The sequence below is a fragment of the Chiloscyllium plagiosum genome, unplaced genomic scaffold (genome assembly GCF_037043375.1).
Source record: "Chiloscyllium plagiosum isolate Xiang-an unplaced genomic scaffold, Cpla_swu_hap1 HiC_scaffold_1, whole genome shotgun sequence".
NCBI classification, from domain to species: Eukaryota; Metazoa; Chordata; class Chondrichthyes; order Orectolobiformes; family Hemiscylliidae; genus Chiloscyllium; species Chiloscyllium plagiosum.
This window is the reverse complement of record NW_028270139.1, coordinates 76,160,929-76,177,135: the sequence shown is the minus strand read 5'-3', so window position 1 is coordinate 76,177,135 and position 16,207 is coordinate 76,160,929. Positions and strand designations below refer to the sequence as shown.

General features: G+C 38.5%; 1 protein-coding gene across 1 annotated transcript in view; it reads right to left on the bottom strand.

Moving 5' to 3' along the window:
- The window catches only part of kita (KIT proto-oncogene, receptor tyrosine kinase a), a 91,519-nt gene that overhangs the window by 61,590 nt on the left and 13,722 nt on the right, over positions 1-16,207 (bottom strand). Inside the window, exons 2-4 of the mRNA XM_043690812.2 lie at positions 9,976-10,215; positions 5,938-6,228; positions 3,860-3,996 (exon numbers count right to left, since the gene is read on the bottom strand). Of these exons, the coding sequence (XP_043546747.2) occupies positions 3,860-3,996; positions 5,938-6,228; positions 9,976-10,215 (668 nt within the window). The remainder of the gene's footprint in view (positions 1-3,859; positions 3,997-5,937; positions 6,229-9,975; positions 10,216-16,207) is intronic.

The window sequence follows — 16,207 nt, the reverse complement described above, 5'->3', positions numbered from 1 at the left end:
ATTATACCTCAAAGTTCTTTTAAGAAATTATTCTGAAATATTGCCTGAAACTACTGGTGTTGAGTAATTTCCTTTGATATTTTGGGCAGGAAGTGTAAATTCATACCAGTGTAACAACATAAAGACAGTTGCGTCAGTTGTTTAGAAGTCATTGGAGAACTATCAGGAAAAATGCAAAGAGGTCATGCAGTATAACACAGACTGGTTGTTGAAAATTGTGGTTTATTTCCTAAGGTTCAGGTTAGTAACTCAATTACTGCCTTATTTACTTTGCTAATGTCACAGACAATACCAATAGTGCTCCAAAGTGAAAGAGATCTAGCAAAGGCAACAATGAGCCAAGTTCCTGAGATTTTATTCATCTGAACACACTGTCCTCTTCATTTCCCCTCCAATCTCATTCCTAGTCTTTGTGTTTTATATCCACATATTAATCTATGACAATACACTTTTCAATATTTAGAAAGGTCTATCAATCAGACTTGTAATAAATTCCACCCAAGATAGTTGTTTGCAAGTTTAGGCCTTTAATCTCCAAGGAAGAAAAGAATGAATTGAGAGAAAGTTATCAATGAACCATCTATAAATCATCTCCAATTTCACAAGCACTTTTCTCAATGGCTTTGTAACTCTAATAACTCAGGAAGCTCAACTGGAAAGGATCACTTGTTGTTGAACACCAAGATAGAGCCATTACTCGTGATGTACATTGGCTCGTCCCAACCTGGACAGCCAGTTCTGCAAGCCCATCCCTAGGTTTACTTTACTTTTTTAAATCAACCTGTTCTGTGATCTTATTACACATCTCTGGAGCAGGTGGGACTTGAAGTCAGCACTGATAGCTCAGAGAAATGGGCACTACCACTCCCACTCTTAATTCCTATGTTCCTATGATCTCCATGAGAAGGTTAATTAGTGATTCCTCATGGGCCTTAAAGGGGTTATCACAATTCATATAAAGGTAAGTTTGCCATAGTCCTTTCAGATCATATAGCTGCTCTCTCAGCCAACTGAGCTAACTAATCCCCAACAATGTACACATAGTTTAGACCTTTTGAGTTAATAATGCATCAGGAATATGTTATTTAGACTCTCAATTTAATGGGATCAGGGCATCCGACACCATCTACCCATTTGCCTCCATAATCCCTAATATCCTCAGCCAGCAAAGATCTCTCAATTGCAAATTAATCATTGTTATTGTGTCAGCATCAACTGCAGTTTTTTTTTGTGTGGGAGAGCCCCATGCATTTCCCATCTTTTTATGTGAAGATGTGATTGTTAATTTCTCCCCCAATGGGTCCAATTCTGATTTTAAAGTCAAGAGTCTTTGATCTAGATATCACAACCAGTGGAAAATGTTTATCCCCTTCTAGCTTATCAGTTTATTTCAAAGTGTTAAATCAATCATAAAATTATGGCTTTAATCAGGATTTTTTTAAAAATCAGTGGGAAGAAACCTGCTTTACATAATCTCTGTTCATAATCCAAACCACAGAGCCTTGGTCATAATCTGGAGAAATAAAAATCTGACCCACAATCCTTCCAATTCAGTGCATCCTTTGAAAGGGTAAAATCTATCCAACAATAGTACTCCATCAGTCTACTCTTGATAATCCATAAAGTGATGGAAGGTGTCATCAATAGTGCTACCTACTTGATGGCGCCCAGTTTGGGTTCCACCAGAGCCACTCAGTCCTGACCTCATTACAGCCTTCGTTCACACCTGGACAAAAAAGCTGAATTTTGGATGCAAGTTGGCAGTGACTGCCCTTGACATCAAAACCATATTTGACCATCAAATAAAACTAGAATCAATGAGATTTTTTTAGGGGGGTGGGGGGTGGGGGAGCGGGGAGGGAAGAGTCTTCACTGCTTGGAGTCATTGCTGGCAGAAAGGAAGATAGTTTTGACAACTGGAGGTCAGTCATCTCAGTTCCAGGATATCTCTGCAGGATTTCCTCAGGGTAGTGTCTTAGGCTCAACCATTTTCAGCTGCTTCTTCAATAAACTTCCATCCATCATAAAGTTAGAAGTGGGAATGTTTGCTGATGATTGTACAACATTCGCAATTCCTCAGATACTGATGTAGTCCAGGTTCATATTGAAACATATAGGATTCTTAAGGGGTTCGACAAAGTAAATTCTGAGAGAATATTTTGCTTGATCGGAGAGCCTAGGAGCAATAGTCTCAGAATACAGGGGTGTCAATTGAAGTCTGAGTTGAGGAGCAATTTCTTTTCTCAGAGGATTAGGAGTTTTTAAAATCCTTTGCCACAGAGAGAGCTATTGGGGCAGGATCATTGTGCATATCTCATTGTGCTGAGATAGACAGATTCTTCATCAGTAGGGAAATCAAGGGTTACAGAAAAAGGGCAAAAAAGGTGAATGTCAGGAATGTGGGATTAGCCATTATTTTATTAAGTAATAGAAATGGCCCGCTCCTGTTCCTCATTCTTACTTTTTATCTCCTTTCCTTTTTGAAAAAGGGTAATACTTTTTCTGGAACTTTTCTAGAAATCAGGGAATATTATAACCAATAATCTCTGGTGCCACTTCCTCTAAGACCCTAGGATATAGGTCATCAGTCCCTGGGGACTTCAGTGCCTTTAGTTCCAATTATTGGCTCAGTACATTTTCCCTTGTGTTTCCTTCAATGGGAGAGGGGTTTTAATTGTGAGTGATGAGAGACCCTTGAAAGAACAGCAGCGTTACACAGACCCCCACCCACTGAAGCTGAAACACTCTCACAGGTACTATATACTTTGAGAAGCTGAGGCATCAAGCTGCCATGTGCAGTCATATCCTGGTCAAGGCACCCCTGACCATCTCATATAGCAGCAGATATCAATCCCACTAATGAGTGTGATTCACAAGCAATGCATTGGAACCTGGAAAGACTGACACTTCTGACCAAAGCAGCAATCACCTTCCAAGTTTCCACATTACAGGAGGTAGAGGAGTTGCTCACTTCACAACTTGTGATATAAAACATCATGCCACTCTAAGGATGGCTAGACTCTGTGTCTTTAATGTTGTAGACAGCAAGACAGGTATTCATTCATACAACTGATGAAAAGTGAACATATTTTTACAAATGTGAGAAAGAATTTACATTGACTCCAACCTGTCCTTACTTGGTCTTCTTTTTTCTTTCCCTCTCCACAGTGCAGTCCCAGGTTCCATAGCTAGGATGGAGGGGGTCTGCATGAGAGTGGAGCCTGGGAGCCTGTGACATTTAGTCAGGCAAAGAGGTATGTCCTGAGAGGAGACCTCTGAGGAATGTGTGTGGATTTCTTCCTCCAACTGGGTGCATCCTGGTAGTGCCCTGTCTCCTTATGAGGAACGAGGCACCTGGAATGAGTTCAAGGCCCCTCATCCCCCTGTCGCCTTGCCTTTGGTGCTGAGCACCAGTGGTTGAAGCGATGAAGTGCAGCTATGGGCATATACCCAGCAGAATCTGAGATTGCTGGGTCTGGCTCTCCATGACACTGCCAACCTGTCCAGCTGCTGTCCAACCTGCCAGGAGATGGCCAGCTGCTCAATTGTCTGAGGCAGCAAGGTCCCAATGTCAATGCTGCAGTTCCTACTCATTGCTCCTGTGTTTATTTGAGCAGTTGTATGAAATCACACCTTGCCAACACCATGGGGTTCGGTCCTGCCAGTGGCTGAGCAGGTGCTCATCCTCAGGAGATTAAATTAGCTGTAAGTAATACATGAGATGTCAAGTGTTGTGCCATTAACTGAAGGAATAGACCTGAGAGCATTTTTCTTTCTATACATGCATACCAGTAAAATGATCTTCAAACAAACTGAATTTTCAATTAAGAGAAAACAGGCAAATGTTCACTGTACTTACTGAACTTTGTGGATGAGTCCAATTCACAATTACTGCATGGTTGATATTTTTAATTATGCACGCCATCTGAAATTTCTCTCCTTCCTTCAGCAACTTTTTACTTATCTCCACATTGATTTCTGGGACGCTCTTGGGCACTAAAACATTGCGTGAACACGAGTTATTTATGAGTTATTACTGCTTATATTGTCTCTTTCTACTTCATAGCAATGAATGTACATCCCATTGGGAACTGACCAAAGGCACTTTGTTGTTGAATTTGCAGAGTGCTGCAAGTCTTCACCTTATAGTTTGTGCAATTAAATATTTATTTAACTAATGGGATCCATTATTCATTCACATTATTTTTTTAAAATGCTGATATTTGCTGAAAATATCTTTGCGGTCTCAAATGTAGAAATTAAAGTTTAAAGCTGAAAATCTTGGAAGTCTGCAAATTTCACAATACATTTTGCTGATTTTACTGAAAAATTCAAAAGAGAGCAAACTTCCTCAATTCAGCATTGTGCTGGCATGTGTGACAGAAATTGTGTTTCCTTCCGAGAGAGATTTAGTAGAGTTGAATGAAATACTGTGTTTCACGTACTATTTTCATACGTGAGAAAAACACAAAGAATTCTCTCTTCTTTCTGTGAGAAAAACATATTTCATCCTTACCCCAATGCAATAAAAGAATATTATTTTCACACATAACTCCCAGTTCATTGGGTCAAACCTACACTCTCCCAAAATATTACTGTTCTGAAATGTTATATCATTAATGTGTCCCAGTAATAAAAATCGCAACTAAAATATATCTTTAAAATGACAAAGTTAGCTTGGCTAACTTGCTAATGAAAGCAAAATACTATAAAAGTAAGAAAGTTAAAATAAAGACAGAAAGTGCTGGAGAAATGCAGCAAGGTCCAACAGCATCTGTGGAGACAGAAACAAAGGTAGCATTTCAAGTCCATTATGACTCTTCTTTGGAAGTTAGACTAGTTCGGAATCCCATTCTTCTGACATTCTCCCATAGCATAAATTGCCCATAGTGATAGGTGCATTAGTAGGGAGTAGGGAAATGGGTCTGGGTGAGTTACTCTTCCAAGGTTCGGTGTGGACTTGTTGGGCTGAAGGGCCTGTTTCCGCACGGTAGGGAATCAAATCTAATCAAAGCAGGGAACATAATGCTGCTTCAGAGTCATATCTTGAAGAAATTGTACAAAAAAAAGTCCAAATGCTGAGTAGGCAAGGCTGGAACCCGTGTAAACTGTGTTGTTACTGAAATGCAGCAAACCCTGACAAAATTATTTTATGAATTTAGGTTGATTTCAAAAGATTATTCTGTGGGCATATATTTCATGCCTATGTCATCATCTAACCTCTAGGCTGAGGCTGCAGATATTATCTCCAATCTCACTAGCAATATAAAAGCCAACTCAGAATGTTAATAGCAAAAGAAATAACAATAAAAATATCAATTTTCTCCAAATAGCAACAACAGATTAACTACACTGCAACAGGGAACTGTGAATAGCTAGATAAAATAACGTAAGGATTCAGGTGTCACTTCAGTTGCCTATTTCTGCTCTTGACTATGGCATACAGCAGTGTTATTTATCTTCCAATGGAAAGAGCTGTTGAATATCAAGTATTACTGACTAACAAGTTCTCAGGTCCAGTACTACGCACTCGGGAATACAGAAAAGCGGAGGGCAGCCATTACAAAAGCTAAATAGGGAAAGGCCACTGACTAAGGCCATCCCATAATACTACAATAAGGGCTGGAAGTAGTGCAATATCAATCTGATATCTGTTGTATACATTGCTGTCTAGATTCACGTTATTTTCTCCCTCTTTTATCATCCAGGGAGCACTACCTGTCTCTCTCGTGGGAATTTGTCTGGACTGTACCTGAATAATCTTTTCTCTAACCTTTTAATCCTTTCTTGTTTAACTTGCCAAAGTTTGATTCCACTTTATTTGGGGCAGATCCATTCCCATGGCGTTGAAATTATCTTCACTCCAATGAAAGATTTTTACTTCAGATTGTATCTTGGTGATTAATGTAATTTGCATGATTCTAAAGTCTTAATTACCTGGTATTATCTGCAGTTTAAATTTGTCTGATTCTCTCACGATTCCATTTCTTACAGCGGTGCACACATAATACCCTTCATAATGTCTCTTCAGGTTAGTGATGCTTATGCCAGTGTAAATGTTGGCGGTGTAGGACAGGTCTTTGGGGATGGATGCTCCAGTAACTTTCGCCAGTCTCAAGTTTTCAACCTTAGGGGTTGTAACTCGACAAGGAATGACAGCCTCACCTCCTTCTATTCCGCCAATGAACTTCTGCTTCAGTGATGGAGTTACAAACAAATTCTTAGGGTCTTAAAGAAAACATAGGTGATGTTAAACTTGGAAAACAACTTTTATCAATTACTCGGATAGGTAAAGCTACAATATCATCACATTTTGGCTTCATGACTTTGGCAATGATAAATGTTATTAATCACTTGCACAGGAGATACTAAGATTGTTCCCATGTACAGAACTAGGAATGTTTCATGACTATGTAAAGTGAGAATGTTCAGTAGGTTATATAAATCACAGGATTTTAGTTGCCAGGAGCTTTTATTTCATATGTCATCTGCTTAAAAGTGCTCTGCTATATCACGAAGTGATCTAATTCAGCATTGTCTCAAAGGCTGGTCACTTGCACCTGGGGTGAATCAGCTATATTTGATGCTCTTTGCTTTAAATCCACGTAATACTGAGCTTGCAACAGTATGAGTGGCACGCAATAGGTTGCTACTTGCCATTGATCTTGAACAAGGAGGTATCAACTCTGTTGGTGTCAGGCAGGAGTCAAATATAGGTCAGATTATAGTTCAGTTGTCAGAGTTCTAATGACCTGGAACCTGAAGAATTATTTGTTAAATGAATAATTATTTTCTGCTTTAATAATGATTTTCTTAAAGTCTGTCTTCTTGGTTCCTGCTGCCTCTGGATGCTTCTAAATGGTGCTAGATTTTAATCTGTGATAAGGTCAGCACCCTGTTGTTGTCAGCACAGGGCTGCAACAGCTCTTTGCAATGTCTTGATGGTATTTTTGCTTGTACCTGTGTTCTATGCCGAACAAGATAAAACATTTACTTTGCATGGCTGAAATGGTATCATATTTGGTAATATAAATGGATGACTGAAAGAAATAGACTACTTTGGCATAAAGGGAAAGATTATGAGGGGTTGGCAATGATCAAAAGACCTGTTAAATGACCAGATACTAGCCTGGATTTTCATCACGACAAGAAGCTCTCTGACAGTCTGGAAATCATAAGTATCCCACCACCCCCAAACACACCACTTCCGATTTTCATAGGATTGGGAATGGGGTCAAATCACAATTCATGCAGGCACATTTCATGGAGACAGCTGGCCATTTAAATCTTCAGTAGCTTTCAAAAAAGGTTGGATATTGTTAGCTCTCAGGTATGAAACAACATCCACCTTATTATTAAAGCAATTTATGGTTTAAACAAATCTTTCAGATCTCCAGTTGCAAAAAGAATTTCATCCTGTCCAATCTGAGCCTCTCAATCAGGTAACATCCTTGTGAGTCTTTTCTTCTTCAATATCCTTTTTGTAATATGAAGAGCAGAATTACATAGAACATAGAACAATACATCGCAGGACAGGCCCTTCGGCCCTTGATGTTGCGCCGACCTGTGAACTATTCTCAGCTTGTCCCCCTACACTATCCCAAAATCATCCATGTGTTTATCTCAGGATTGTTTAAATCTCTCTAATGTGGCTGAGTTGACTACATTAGCAGGTAGGGCATTCCACGCCCTTACCACTCTCTGCATGAAGAACCTGCCTCTGACATCTGTCTTAAATCTATCACCCCTCAATTTGTAGTTATGCCCTCTCGTACAAGCTGACATCATCATCCTAGGAAAAAGTATTTCACTGTCTACCCTATCTAATCCTCTGATCATCTTGTATCATACAGTATTGCAAGTGTATTTAAAGTAATATTAAGACAACAAAGCCTCCTTATAATTGTAATTCTATTTCTTTTGAAAAGAGCATTCATTTATGGTTGTATTAATTTGTATATTTTACGTGATAGTAATTGTATCTATTTTAGATCTCATTGCTCCTCACCCATTTAGCTTTTTATTTTCCAAGGAACGAATGACCTCTTTATTCCTCCTTCCCAGCTAAAGTATGTGTGCACTATGAAATCACATTTGTCATTTGTCCATCTGTGCAAGCCTACTTCTGTACTTTGCAGCAGTCTTCCACATTGTTAACTATTTTACTCCTTTTAATATTATTTGAAACTCTCAACATCACACCTCCAATTTCTTAGACCTAATCATTTATGTGTAGGGTAAACTGCTGAAAGTGGTAATGCCATTTTAAAATTGCAAATAAAATATTTGTTTTATTTTACTTATAATTCAATGATCATCAGAAGATTTCAGAGCATGAGCATTACCTTCCAGGTCTACATGTGTGCATGCACCTTAGTTGAACGCGAAATTTGCACAAATAATAACAGTTGTGGACTTACTTCTAAAAGGAAATTCTTAAAATAAATGCCAATAATATGTTAATGTGAAATACTGTTGACTTGAAAAATAATAGTGGCTTTAACTTGTGTCTTTACAATGCTCAAACATAAGGAGACTTCCTTATGTTTATATTAAGAAGAAACAAATAAAGACATTAGTGGCCCCAGCTCCACATTCTGCAAAAATATAGTGAAAAGAAACTAAGCCTACTGACTGCACTGAGAGCATTAACCAAACTGTTATTACACATCCTCTGGCGCAGAGGAAATTTGAATCTATACTTTCTGATCTAGGGTGGGGACACTACCACAGCACCACAAGAAATCTTCTAATTGCTTTCCTTTCATACAATGTACATCCAGTCCAAAATGCTTTCAGTCTCAACAGAGTAATGCTCAGGATATCATTTTCAATCTTTGCACCCCATATTCAACCTTATCTGACAAATACACATATCAGAAAATTGCATGCATTTTCAAAACCTCATGCATAGTTATACAAACAAATAATTACTAGAACTTAAGGGAAACATGCAAAATTTGTGCAAAACTACATCTCCATTCATAAACACAAGCCACTTTTGGCATCCAATGCTGGCCTTTGTCTTGAAGACAGCAAGCAGAACTGCAGATTTCTGCTGACAAATGCATGGCCAAGCATGTATGAAGGTAATATAACTCCTTTAAACCCAAAGAAAACTATGTGAAAGGGATTATTGTAATGTAAATTAATATTACTGCTTGTCAACTGATTGAAGACTGCTGTTCTGTAAGCCAGTGAGTGAACTCATTGTACCTCACCTAAAGCATGGCATTCCTTCAGTGATCCTTCTCATTCCAGCAGTTCAAAGCTTGGAGATTTCTATTCAGACAGTAATTAGTGCCAGTGTGCCTATTTTTCTTTTTTACAAGTGGCAAATAAGGCTCGTGAGAACATAATTTCCAGGTACAGTTACAATTAGTTTGGGCAATAAAAGCCTTCCTCTGTCAATACAATGAAGCATCACTGCAAACTAATGGGGATGGTGTCCTAGAGTTGCATGATGCAATGTTCCATGTAATCATCCCATGCTGCATTTAGCACTTATCAAATAGGATACTAGGGGTGCTGCTGCCTCGTGTGTGGTAGATTCCTGCCTGCATTTTCAATTTGCTTCAGATTAATTTCAGTTCATTACTTCTTAATTATCTGCCAGATGAGTATTAGCAAAAACTGCTGAAGACTTAAGATGAATTTTGAGCTTTTCTAAAATCTTTTCAGAATGTCCTTGCCCTTGTTATCATAACATCATTAAACTCCCTGCAACTTCTTAAATTTCATTTACCCGCAGTTTTACATTCCATTTACCTGGCCAATCAGCACCTGGATAGTAGATAACCATACAAATTGTCTGCCCTTGAAATTTGAGATCTATCAAAGTAATTTCATTCTGTTGAGATGACCATGATTATTCCACGTCAGCAAATAAAAATGAACTCATTAAATCTGAGGTATGGAGATAGTTCCATTTCAAAATCACTTGATGAAAGATTGTTATTAATATGGCCTAGTTACCTTCCACAAATATGTAAAGGGAGCTGTTTGTAAAAGAGATGGGATTTTGGCATATATATCGACCCGTATGCTTTGGTTGTGCTGAAATTATATTGACCCTGTTTTGATTGATGTTTCTTTTTGCACTTGACGGAGTTACCCATTTTACGCCAGAGTGGTCTGTACACTGAAGATCGATGCGATCACCCTTTTTCTTAATCAGTATGTCATTCTTCGGTTGAATCAAAGGGATAGGTAAACCTGCACAAGAAAAGAAAAACAATGTTGCTATATATAGCAGCCACCTACTATTCTACAAATGTTTTATTTCTGATTTTTTTTAACATCACAGATAATTAGAGAGATACGTGTAGACAGATTTCTGAAGTAAACAATTTCCATGGCAACTTTTCTCCAGGTCTCATTTTAAGTACTATCTCCAAGGAAGTTTCTTAATTTACTCAGAAATGTATAGTTCAGAACTAACATCAAGTGGTCGCAACAGATAAATGATGTTGCATTTCACAAGATATTTAGGCATATATTTAACTTACACTTCCTGGTGGCTATCTTGTCACAAAATGTTTCATTAAACATTATAATGCACTTGAGGATTAGTAGTAAAAGGGTGGTAAAAGGTGAAATAGGACTGATTACAGACCAAAAACAGATTTCCTGCAATGAATTCAGAGGATATAGCTGAGGTATTAGGTGACTACTTTGCAACTGGCGGTACCAAAGATGAAGATGCCACCTAGCTCTTGGGAGAACAAAAAATCATTCAGACACTCACAGGGGTTAAAATTGGAAAAAAGAAGGATTAGGTTGGTTGTTTGTATTTAAAGTGGACAAGGTACCTGAACTAGACATGGTGCATTTAAGGACACTGAGAAAAGTGAAAGTAAAAATTGCAGAAACACTGGTCACAATTTTTTTGTCTTCTTCAGATGCAGAGGCCGTGTCATTCAGTTTAACTGCAAAGCCACTTACACAATCAGTAATTCAGGATAAAATTAATAGGCACATGGACAAATGGGGACTAATTAAAGAGAGCCAATATGGATTTCTTAAGCGAAAATTATGCTTAACTATTTTGCTGGAATATTTTGAAGAGTAATGATGAAGTTTAATGAGGACACTGCTTTTATTTGTTGTACATCAACTTTCAAAAAAACTTTCAAAAAAAGGAATTGTGAACAGTGAGAAGAATACTGCAAAAATTTTGAATCATAGAATTCCTACAGTTTGGGAGTAGGCCATTCAGCCTATCAAGTCCACACTACCCTCCAAAGAGCATCCAACCCAGACCGACCCTGCATTTCCCATGGCTAATCCACCTAACCTGCACATCTTTGGACTGTGGAAGGAAACAGGACCACCAAGAGGAAACCGATGCAGACATGGGAAGAATGTGCAAACCCTATACAGACAGTCGCTGAGCATGGAATCGAACCCAAGTCCCTGGTGCTGTGATGCCACTGAGCCACCGTGCCGCCCAACTTCCAAAGGATATAGACAAATTAGTGGAACAGGCTATTCAGAGGTAAACAAGGTTCAATGCAAGAGGTGTGAGTTGATGCATTTTGGTAGGAAGGACAAGAGGACTGCTCTAAAGGGGGTGGAGGAGGAGAGGGACCTCGTGTACATGTCCCTAAGTCATTAGAGATGGCAGAAATGACAATTAATAAAGCATGGAGTAACCTAGGCTTTATTAACTGTGGTACAAACAAGGAGAACTTGTTGAACTTGCATTGGACGTTAGTTCAGCCTCAGATGGAGTACTATATCCAGTTCTGGGCACTGGGCTTTAGGAAGGATGTCAAAGATTTACAGACAGTGCATAAAAGAATTATGACAATGGCCCAAGGATAGGCCTTCATTTATGAAGATAGATCGGTGAAATTAGGATTTCTTCACCTTGTGAACAAAAGGCTAAGGGAAATCTGTTGGAGGGGTTTAAGACCTGAGGGGTCTGACCAGATTAATTACAGAGAAACAATTCCCATTCAGGAAAGGACCAAGAAATAGGGCACAAATTTAAAATAATTAGTAAAAGAAGCAAAATGATATGAAGGAAAACTTCACACAGCCAGTTCCTAAGTCTGGAATTCACTACCTAGGAGTGCAGTGAAAGGCAGGTTCAATTCAAGCATTCAAAAGGAAATTAGATTCTTATTTGAAAGGAAGAATATGTTTATGGGCAAATGCCTAGAGTGTGGTATGAATTGAATTGCTTATTCAGTGTGTTGGTGCAGGCACAATGAGCGGAATGCACCCCCCCCCCCCCCCACCCCTGTGCTATTCCAGTCTGTGATTCAGTTTCCTTTTCTGTTAGACTTTTAACATAATATACAACCCATTGCAAATATCTTAAACACAGCGAACTCCAAGCCATTTCCAGTGACATTTTTAGAAACTTGTAATTGCAGCACTCGTACATACAGCTCAAGTTCAGCCACGTTCTATCATGTTTGCTGTGAAAAGATAGGGTTGATTTTAAATCAGGATTGGAATTTGTGCTGTAGGAATAAAGTTGATGGGTTACTCTTCAACCAGACTGTAAAACCTACCTCTGATTTGCATGCCCCAAATCATGAGTCCATCTAAACCTGAAGCAAATACAACAGTCACTATTATTAGGTACAATCAAAATTGGTGAAAGGTTCAGCTACCATCAGGTTGAAAAATTGCCCTGGAAGCAAGGGAGCAGTTTGGCAAGTGCATAATTGAGGAAGTTGGAATGAGTGATAAAGATGATAGAGTTAAGGTGACTTAACAAGTTCCTGCAATTCTGGAAAGTCACCATTTGATAGTTTTTTTTGTTCATTCACATGGTGTGGGCATCACTGGCTAGGCCAGCATTTATTGCCCGTCCCTAATTGTGCACAGAGCAGTTAAAAATCAATCACACTGCTGTGGATCTGGAGTCACATATAGACGAAACAAGGTAAGGATGGCAGATTTCCTTCCCGAAAGGACATTAGTAAACCAGATGAGATTTTTTGGAAATTGAGGATGGTTTCATGGTCATCATTAGACTCTTAATTTTGTTTTATTTTATTGAATTCAAATTCCATCAGCTGCCATGGTAGGATTTGAGACCAAGTCTGCAGAACAATCCCTCTATTTAATCCTGCTTTGAAGTAGTTATTTGGATAGATTATATGTTTACATTTGTTTTGTGAGTCCGAATTTTTCTGTGTGAATTATAGAATACTGTATGTTATTCAAATCTTATAAACTATGTTCAGTGTAACCTAGATCACAATATAGCCAAAAAATATGAACAAATACGCAACCAACAAATGCTGAAACAAATTAAATGATGGAGTAGGTTTCTGGTATTAGGAGGAAGATGACATTTTCGTTTTGCACATAGTTCATGAGGAGGCCATTAATCACGGTACAAATCTATGTTGTGAACTGCCATATCTCAATGTAAAGTATCATTTGAAGGATTATGCACAACCACTGCACTTTTGAATCCAATCTGACAGCTCACTTAAGCTACATAGCACCTTTTTTTTTGAAGTTGGATGTTGCAGAGAGATGCACTAAAGAGATGCTGATCCATCCATGCTGAGCAGGTCCTTTGATTAACAGGCAATTCCTCAATGGGGTCAGCAACTGGGGATGTAGAGGACAGGTCTGGGTCTGTTAAAATTATCCACCTAGTGCTTCTTCAGTTTCAGGGCTTTGTTGGTTGCGGCACAATGAAGGCATCATGATGACCTTCTGAGAAAAATCCACTGACATCAAAAATGCTATTTCTGTGATTAGTCACTTGAAAAACAGGAACCTTTTGTACTGGAATTTAGGCAAGGTATGCCCACTTTCCCAAATAGCTTTGGTAGAAGATCAGTGGACACTCCAGAGAAGTAATGTAAAAACAACATAACCTATATTATTCTTTAGGGTTTCTGACAAGCATTACTCAATGTTAAAGCCAACACTTGGAAGAATATCCATGGAAATTTAAGGCATTCATTTCATGTGAAGAAAAATCCTGCATTTATATTGTGTTTTTATCCACATGCTTCCTGATAAAATGTCTTTGAAGTCTAGTCATTGCTGCAATGCAGGAAAGTCAGCGAATTTGTACATTATGAGATAAATGAGCAGATCATCTATTCAAGAGAATGAGGCACCACCCCCACACCCCCACCCCACCCTGCTTTACTTCAAATAATCCAATGTGTCCTTTAATACAGAAAAAAGACTGTTCTCAGTTTAATGTCTCATTCAAAAGACCACCAAAATGGTAACCTTTGTTCAGTTTTGCCAATAAGTTTTGCCTACATCTTGCGCTAAATTCCCAGATGTGACCTTGAAAGTGTAACCTACTGACAGCAACTAAAGAGCTACTTCTGAACCAAAGCTGATACCCAGGTCAGTGCATTGGTCTGAAGAGATCCAATTGTGTCAAAGTCTGCACTCAACAGAACTGCAACATCCAGTGAAACATTGAATTCTATCCAACAAATGCACCTTTTCCACAGGAAAAAGGATGAAGACATTGTCCCCTGTAAATATAAGAGTTTGGCAATTGCTTCGTACAGGTGTGTGCTACACATTGTCTGATGTAAAAGTATCACTTGGTTGAAGCTAGAAGAATACAGCAACATGAAATCTTCACACAGTGACAGCTTTTCATTCTTTTTAAAGAACTGTCCTTTATCCAAATGTAGTCTGAATTAAGTGCTCTGTCAGATGGTACAATTCTGTGACATTTGTTGTTAAGCAGAAGCAACTAAGCATGCTTATAATGCAGAATGGTGTGAATATTGGGTATCATTAAACTCGACAATACTTTGTGAACTTTCTTTGACACCATAATCTTGAGGTCAACTCTCAAAAGGGCTATTCATCACTTTGTATGGTGACTTTACCACCAGCACCACTCCAAACTAAAGAAATCATTGGCAGACAAAACCAACAAATGCATACTGCAAATGTCACGTAAATAATTAAAAAACAGGTCACGTACCAGGACTACCATCATTACAATAATGAGGATGATAAATTTGTTACATTTTGGGATTGCACCCTTCATTTAGAGTAAAATGAAATGTATTAAATTACCTGAAGTCTGCCCAACAGCAAGACTGAGTAGTTTGACTGTTCAATATTTAAATGAGCCCAGATTATTTCAATGGGAAAAGGCACAAGGTGTTAAACAACTACAGCTTTTGTGTATAAAAATAAATCAGCTTCTGTGGTAAAAGTGGAAAGACGGTGAGATTCCAAAGTCCCAGAAAAAAGTTGAGAATTTTGAGTTTTAAACCATTGTGTGCAAAACTTTTAGTTTTGTTTTAACATTTAGTTTTAAGATGAAAGATATTTGGTCTCAAAGATAATTAATCAACATCACCATCTGCATATAATGTCTATGAAACCAGGCCCATGCTCCAATAACTCTCAAGTAATTTAGCATCATCAAGGACAAAGCAGGTTATCTGATTAGCACCACATCTACAAATATTCAGTCACTCCACTACACAATGGCAGTAATGTGTACTATCCACAAGATCCACTGAAACAATTTGCCACAAGACTCTTTAAACAGCAACTTCCAACCCTGCAACTTCTACTAGCTGGAAGAACAAGGTTAGCAAATACTGTGCATGAGAACATTACAATCCACAGGTTCCCCTCCAAGACCATCATCCTGACTTGGATCGACGTTGCCATTTCTTCACTGTACCTGGGTCAAAATTCTGGACCTCCCTTCCAACAGTACTGTGAGGGTTCAGAAGGAAGCTCACTACCATCTTCTCAAGGGCTACGAGGAATGGGCAATTAGTGTTGGCCCAGCCAATGATGCCCACATTGTATGTGTGAATAAAACTAAATCTTGAAGTGGGATTTAAACCCAGAACCTTGTCCTTCTGAGACAAAGGTGCTACCAGTACAGCCACAGATAACACAAACATTTGTTTATAAGAATTTAGATATCTTTCACTACAGTTTTTATGACTATGAGACAACTTAGTAAATATGATTTTACTTCTCGTAGCATAGCATTAAGGTTGTTGTGTTCACTTCTGTTATTACAAGACAATCACGCAAAACCTTTAGTGCTTACTGTGTTTACAAGCCCCATTCTATTATCAGCCAATGAACCGTGATCCGTCACAAGCTGAATATTGCATGCCCCCATCATTCCCACCCATTCCCTGGGTTCACCTCCAAAATATGAAGTTGGTGGGCAGTGAAATCAACAGCTTAGTTAGAATACATAAATAAATCATTT